At 40.5% G+C, this 7,162-nt stretch overlaps 1 protein-coding gene across 1 annotated transcript; it reads right to left on the bottom strand.

Annotated features, from left to right (window-relative positions):
* Positions 1–2,629: 2,629 nt before the first annotated feature.
* On the bottom strand, positions 2,630–6,155 carry slc35g2b (solute carrier family 35 member G2b). Its single transcript, XM_039789420.1, has 2 exons — positions 5,656–6,155; positions 2,630–4,420 (listed from the first exon to the last, which is right to left on the bottom strand). The coding sequence occupies exon 2, from the start codon at positions 4,391–4,393 to the stop codon at positions 3,143–3,145; it is 1,251 nt and encodes a 416-aa protein (XP_039645354.1). The 5' UTR covers positions 4,394–4,420; positions 5,656–6,155; the 3' UTR covers positions 2,630–3,142.
* Between the last annotated feature and the right edge of the window lie 1,007 nt (positions 6,156–7,162).

Below are 7,162 nucleotides of genomic sequence, written 5' to 3'. Positions count from 1 at the left end.
AAGCTGTTCAGATTCCAGGTTCCTCCTACTCGCATCCAATTGGTTGCAGAGGAGTCGACTGTGTATTAATTGGACCACTGCGCTGTCAGTCAATCACACTGCAGCTGCTGATGTTTTAAGCATCCATCATGATTTCGCCTCAGGAGGTTAAAAGTCAACAATCACTACTATAAAAGAAACGTGTATATGAATAAAAAGATATACAGATATATCCTATTATTTTACACTTATGTATTACTTATTATTTGGCTCAGAATCAGCTGTCCAAAAGAAAATATGTAGGGTGAACTGGAAAGTGGGACCTTTCCAAATGTGGGACACCTAAGGTCTAGTGTTTGTAGGTCCCCCATATACACATGAATGCCAGTGAAACTATTGGTTAGCCAAAGCTATGGTGTCATGTAATCAAAATCACATGACATCTGAACCAGTCATATATGAGAATGCAATCATCAAACACAAAGTATAAATTAGTGTGTGTGTGTGTGTGTGTGTGTGTGTGTGTGTGTGTGTGTGTGTGTGTGTGTGTGTGTGTGTGTGTGTGTGTGTGTGTGTGTGTGTGTGTGTGTGTGTGTTTGTGTGTGTGTGTGTGTGTGTGTGTAAAGTGAGTACCATGTGTGATGATGTTCAATTATCCATGTTTCATCCATCCATAACCAAGAGAGTTACTAACTAACTTTTTTTTATTATTATGTTACATGAATCAAGGTGATTTTATCACCTTTTTTGTTTACCTTTTATCATAGACCTTTCATGTGTCCCAGATTAGGGACACAACTGTCCTACATTGGGAAGCTGCAGATATTTTCAGACAACTTGTGCTAAGAGCACTAATATGTCTATGATTTATTTTGTGATCTGCATTTTCTCTTTTGATTTGGTTAGTGCACATCCTGGGGGTTTGGATGTAATGTATTGGCTTCACATTGTAATATGTCACAGAAGTCTGAAATGCAGAAGAATGTCCCACTTTAGGACAATTCACCCTACTGAAGGCCTATAAAGCACTGAGTTGGGCTTAGGTCTCAACCTGTATAATTAAAAAAATAAAATTATTTTTGCAAATCTAAGTGTGGCCAATCCACTCACACTCAAAAAGTGAATTGCACATTATTTTCCTAGTTTACGACAGCCTAAATGGTGTCTGCAGCTGGCAATATGTTGTCTGTACAGTACTTGAAGTATGGCCTTATATGATGAATAGATATAGTTGAAATTGTGTAAGCCGTGTTGATCCTTTCATAAAAAATGTTCAGTCATCCGTGCAGCACAAATACAGACACTCACACACATACATACAATAACTCATCATCAAATTCCATTCAGGCCCCTCCTGGGAAATGATACTTCTAATAAACATGTCTGTGGTGAAAAGGGTTGCAGAGTAATTTGGAAGGTTGTGCAGCTCGCTGCAGGATGCAATCTGTTTCCTGCTCAAACAGATGGGCCTCCTCTGCATGTATTCTGCTTTCTGCACCCAAATCCCATCTCAAAACAAGAGTATGATACAACACAATAATGTATCTTTATCTCAGTTTATTCACCTTTTTTAGTCTGAAAAATAAACTAAAATAAGCTATTGACTGTAGTGTTTTTAAAGAAAACGTGACTGACAAAGTGTGTTTTCAAAGTGAAAACAATTTTACATTTTGATGTGTTTATGATGGTGGTTGTAAGTTAATTGTACTTGTAGTTTACTCACCATTGTATTAACTGTAGCATTATTGATAGTAGATTGTCATCACAGATAATGATTTGATTTCAGCAACACTGCACTGCTATTTGTGTGGTTGTAACCACAAGGCAAAAATTTACAGCACTTTATCAGGTCATACATAGAACTCTGCTTCTGCTCACTAAATAAAAAGGGTTTGGACGAAGTGTGCCATGTTAGTGTTTAAATTGTTTTGATGCGATAACTGTCCCTGGCTAAGTTAGATTAACCACTGGATACAGCACTACCACCTTCATGATTTACTGTAATAAACCATTACTTCAACTCTAACTGAGTAATGGCGTGGATTGTGAATGCCACCTGCTGGGCTCTAAGTGAAACATCCACATTGTGGCAGTTTTGAACCGCAACATGTCCTCTTTCATCCACTCTGCATCATCATTATGTTTTTATGTCATATCATCACTGTTGCTTTGCCTCTGGGCAATCACAGAGACTGACTGCCTTGGCTTGGTTCTCCACACAGAGAAAGGAAACAGCGCTGGTGAGCCACTGGATTTTGAACTACAGAAAAAAGCAGATGGTCTCATGTTGTTAAAGGGGACTTTAATTCAATACAGTGCACCTGCCTCTGGGCATTAGTTTGATATGCATCTGAAAGTAAACAGAAGCAGCGTCCAGGAATTAAATCATCGCTAGTGTTAAATATCAAGCGGCTGCTGGGGCCAGGTCATAGGTGAGGAAATAAGAAGAGGTATTACTTTGTGCACAAACCATTGCTGGGAGAAAATAGTATATGGCATAATACAGATTGCTTGTTTTCTTGTGCACAAAATAAGGTTTGATCTCCCATATCCATTCCTGTGCCGTTTCCTCTATAATGGCATTTTTTTTGAATAACTTACTCCGTCTTGGCGAGCAACAGATTGCTGTTAAGAAAAGCAATACCAGTTATTTTATGAAACGTGGGTGGTATTTATTTTTATTCTTTAATTCCTTGTTTGTAGTATGAATGATTTCTGGGCTTACATTTACACAGTGTGACAACTGTGGCAGTGTGACAACAGAGGGATACACCACACCTTATTGTTGATGTTATTATTGTTGTAAAAGTTGCATTTCATTAAAATTATCATCTTACACTGCCACTCACAAGACCAGATTCAATATGGTTTCAAATGTTGGAGCAAAAATAAATCACAAAAATGAAAGTGACTCGTTGTTTGTTTTGTTTTTTTTTTGCCGACATTTTGGTCTTCGACACAATTAGACATTAAAGCAGTACTATCAGAAGGACATAGCCACCATACTACATTTGTCTTTTATTTCACACACAAATATTAAGACATTAGTTACACAACTGGCACTCTTCCAACAACACAACAATACAAAAATCATCAGATTAAGATTCAGACATTCTTTAACAACCAAGCAACATTGTAAACAAATAGACTGACATATCAAAACTCATTTGATGGGCGAGTCTAGGATCTCTTGATAATCCTGCCGCATGGCCCTGCTCACCCTGTACAGCTTGACTCCTGTCAGGGTGAACACACTTATCATGATGACCAGGCCTCCGATGACATCATAGACAGACGGGATCATCCTCAGAACAATGAGCTGGAGCAACATGGCAACCACGATCTCTAGATGCTGCACTGTACTGACTAAGGCTGGATGAAACTTGTTTAGAGCATAGTAGACTCCGAGGAACGCCACGGTGGAGCAGATACAGATCCCAATTAAATAGCCCCAGGTCTCCCCATCCAGAGGAATGATGGGCTCCTGCATGATAAACATGGTGGAGGCACCCCACACCGTGCCCGTCCATCCGAAGGTAAAGAGTGCCGCCCACATGCTGACGCGCTCCTTAATGGCTCTGTAGACGATCATGGAGAGGGCAGCGGTCAAGCCGGCCATGACTGTCATTGTGTAGCCAAAGGCCTCCTTCCAAAACCCCAGCCGGGACTTCTCCTCGTCTGCGACATTTGGCACCATGACTAGGCACAGACCGAACACGCTTCCCACCACTGTGACCACATCTGTGTAGCCCAGCCTCTCATCCAGAAGCAGGAAGGCCAGTATTGCACTGAAGACTGTGGTGGAGGCTCGCCACATGATGGTGCCATTACTGGGTGGTACTATAGCAAAAGAGGTGTAGGCGCAGGTGATTGAGATTACATTGCACACACCGTAGAAGAAGAGACGTAGTCGGTAGCCCTTAGGGCCAAATGGGGCCTCCTGGTAGTAGAAGACCACCAGGATGGACAGCACTTGGATCACGGAGCGGATGAAGAGCAGCTCGAGGGAGGGCACTTTAGAGCGATCGGCTGCTAAACGAGTAATCAGTGCCACACAACCATGAGCCACCGCTGCCCCAAACAACGCCATCCAGGTCACCCTGGAGGCCAACACATTCGCTTCTCCGAAACTGGCCAGCTGGCCCCCAACCCCCTTGTCTTTTTGCACACTTGGCTGCTTAGGCTGGGTCTCCATGGTTCCAAACAAAGTCCGGCTACCTTTGCTGTCTGACACCAGTCTCTTTCCCACATTAGCTTCCGCAAAGGCGCCAAACTCCTCAAAAGAGGGTGCATCATCATACCCTTCATCGCCAGGCTGGGGAAAGTGTGTGGCATATTTTACTGTCACTGTGTTTGGGTGAATCTTAACTCGCTTTTTTGATCCGTACTGCAGCGAGGATGAAGATACATCCATGTTTCCTTGTGCGTCAGATGGGGTAATCTGCAAAATGAAATAAAATTCATTGCAGGGTTATTGTGCTGAAATAACATTCAAATAAATTGTTGCCCTGCGTCTGTTTTTATTGGCTGACTCAGTCATAACAGAGCTTTTCTGAAACAGAGAAAAATGTTTGCATTATCCATAACTTGTTTTGTTTTCTTGAAACCATCCCTCACACACACACACACACACACACACACAAAATACACGTGCTGACACATTATCATACACATGCATGCACATAGTAAAACCACACACTTACTGTATCACCCTTGTCTCACTTACCGTTTTTTACTCTGCCTATGAACTTGTGTTTTGTTACTTCTATATATACCCCATGCAAGCTCATATAAGCCAAGCAGCAAACACTGAGGCTGATGCAGTCTGATGGGGATGAAATTACATAACAGGAAACCACAGAGGGGATGATACATGAATGTGGGCCACTTATGACGTGAATGGAGTTGCACACCATAAATTAGTAAACCCTGGAAAAAGGACTGTGTGAAAGGGTTAAATGAATAGTTTGAATGGTCCCTTTTTATGATTCCTTGGAACAGCAAAGGGATTTGGCTTAAGGGTGAGGTTACCAAATGTAATAAAATCAACACAATAGGCTATATTTAAAAAATAAAGGTGTAATATATTAGGAACTAATTTCTACTAAATCTTTTCAATATGTTATTATTACTACATTCATTCTGTCAATCCCTTATGGCAGCATGAATCAACACCACAAGGGGGCAGATAGATACTCTTATTGCCTTCTTTCCTCATAAATGCGATTGCTCCTCCTTTTTAAAATATGCATGGCCTATTACTTGGTCCTTAATAATACACGATGGTGATATAATGCTAGTTCTATAGGGATATTACTTAAAAATAAAGATTTGAGATGTTTGAGTTTGAAAAGATACATCAAAGCAACGCTGTGAGCACTTACAGCCAATTTAACGATGGCTTAATATCTTTAGCTGACAAAAATATTATTTTCAGAAATTCGAGACAGAAAACCCCATACAAAAATCATAATTCCTCCTTTAAATAAGAATTTAGGTCGGTTCATGCAAGATCTTGTCATGTGAATTATTAAAGTCTAGTTTTATTTAGGTTAAAACTGACAAAGAGCGTCTTTCTGTAAAATCGTTATCAATGGACATTTTTAAGGACGGTCTTGAGGCGTTTGCATTGGAGTATTAACTGCGTGCAGCAAGTGAAACATAAAATCGTCTTACCTTTTGTCCTTTGAATAGTTCCTATGAATGCATAAACCCGGGTTTGTATCATAAACGAAGACCTCGTCTGGTTTCTTGATCCTTACATTTGATCAACTGCCATTTCCCCATCTTCCCCTTCGAGTGGAGCGCCTCTTGAAGATGCGTGCTGCTTATTTGTTCCCCACGCTGTTGATGGACGCTGCTGCTGCTGCTGCTGCTGCTGCTGAAGCTGCTGAAGCTGCTGAAGCTGCTGTTGCTGAGGGCAATGATGATGATGGTAGTGATGATGATGATAAAGAAGAAGGTGAAGCGGCCGGCCGGGGAGGAAAGTCGGGAGAGAGAAGCAACTGTCACTGTCACAGCCAGTGGTTTCTCCTCCTCATCCTCCTCCACCTAGACCCGCTCATTCGTCATCTCTCAGGGATGTGCGTCGGTTGGTCAGTCATCATCATCATGTTCATAAGATTAAACCACATCCACTTTAAGAGGAAATGTAATTTGTCTATTTGAAGTAATTATACTGTGATGAAGGAAGTAAAAGCTTTTGTCTCCCATCTTCTACATGTATCAGCTTAATTGCACATGCCATAGCCTACACCATGTAATGAACGTGTTTTAAGGCTGGGGTTTACCCCCTGCTACATTGCTGATTTTCTAGTCTTATTTGCAAAATCTTTGTGTGGCCCACATCTGTATATTATACTGGATTAACTTGGATAGTTTTTTGTTTTTTTTATTTGGTGTTGCAGCTTGAAGTGATTGGGATTCCCATAATCCTCTCTAGGGACCCTCTCATTTGCTCCAGATAGAGTCTCATGAGAACGGTGGTCCTCCCTTCTGTGCAATGTTCATTTCACTACTTGTTCCCAACAGCCAACATCAATACATGTCTGTCTTTAGGAGGATCAATTGAACTATCACTGTCTAAATACAATGATCGATTTTGCAAAGAGGAAGCCAAATAAATACTGATGTAAAAGAAGCCCAATGTAAAGTGGCTGGTTGATGAAAGGCAGGCAAAAATGTATAGTCACTTCAAGATGGGGGGGAAGTTGAAAGCAATAACATTAGATTGTTGAGTTTACCCCCTTAGGCAATGCAACAAGAACCTCGGCTAGTAATTTAGATCATACTGCCACTAGCTGCCACCGCCTATGCAACATGACTGTGATTTTATAGGCGCAGAGCAAGGAGGAAGGTGATTTGTGATTTTGTGGCAATTACCTCTGTGTCAACATTAAGTTATTTACAGCGAATAAATCAGACAGCAGGGAATGTGAACTTTAAGGGCCATAACTGACCTATTATGGGTGCAATAATAGTAGTAGCCTATATATTTAATACTATGGACCTTCCATTTGTGTCCTGAATAAAGTTATTATTATTATTATTATTATTATTATTATTATTATTATTATTATTATTATTATTATTATATGATTTTTAAAATCTTGTGAACAAATTAATAGTAAGCCAGTCAACTTTGCAGAAGATAAAGAGATAAAAGGATTTTAGTTTAAGCAAA

The sequence above is a fragment of the Perca fluviatilis genome, chromosome 22 (genome assembly GCF_010015445.1).
Source record: "Perca fluviatilis chromosome 22, GENO_Pfluv_1.0, whole genome shotgun sequence".
In the NCBI taxonomy this organism is placed as follows: Eukaryota; Metazoa; Chordata; class Actinopteri; order Perciformes; family Percidae; genus Perca; species Perca fluviatilis.
This window is presented reverse-complemented; position numbering and strand designations above follow the sequence as displayed.

Excerpts from the sequence above, each read along its gene's own strand:
- slc35g2b (XM_039789420.1), bottom strand. The coding sequence starts at position 4,393 with ATGGATGTATCTTCATCCTCGCTGCAGTACGGATCAAAAAAGCGAGTT.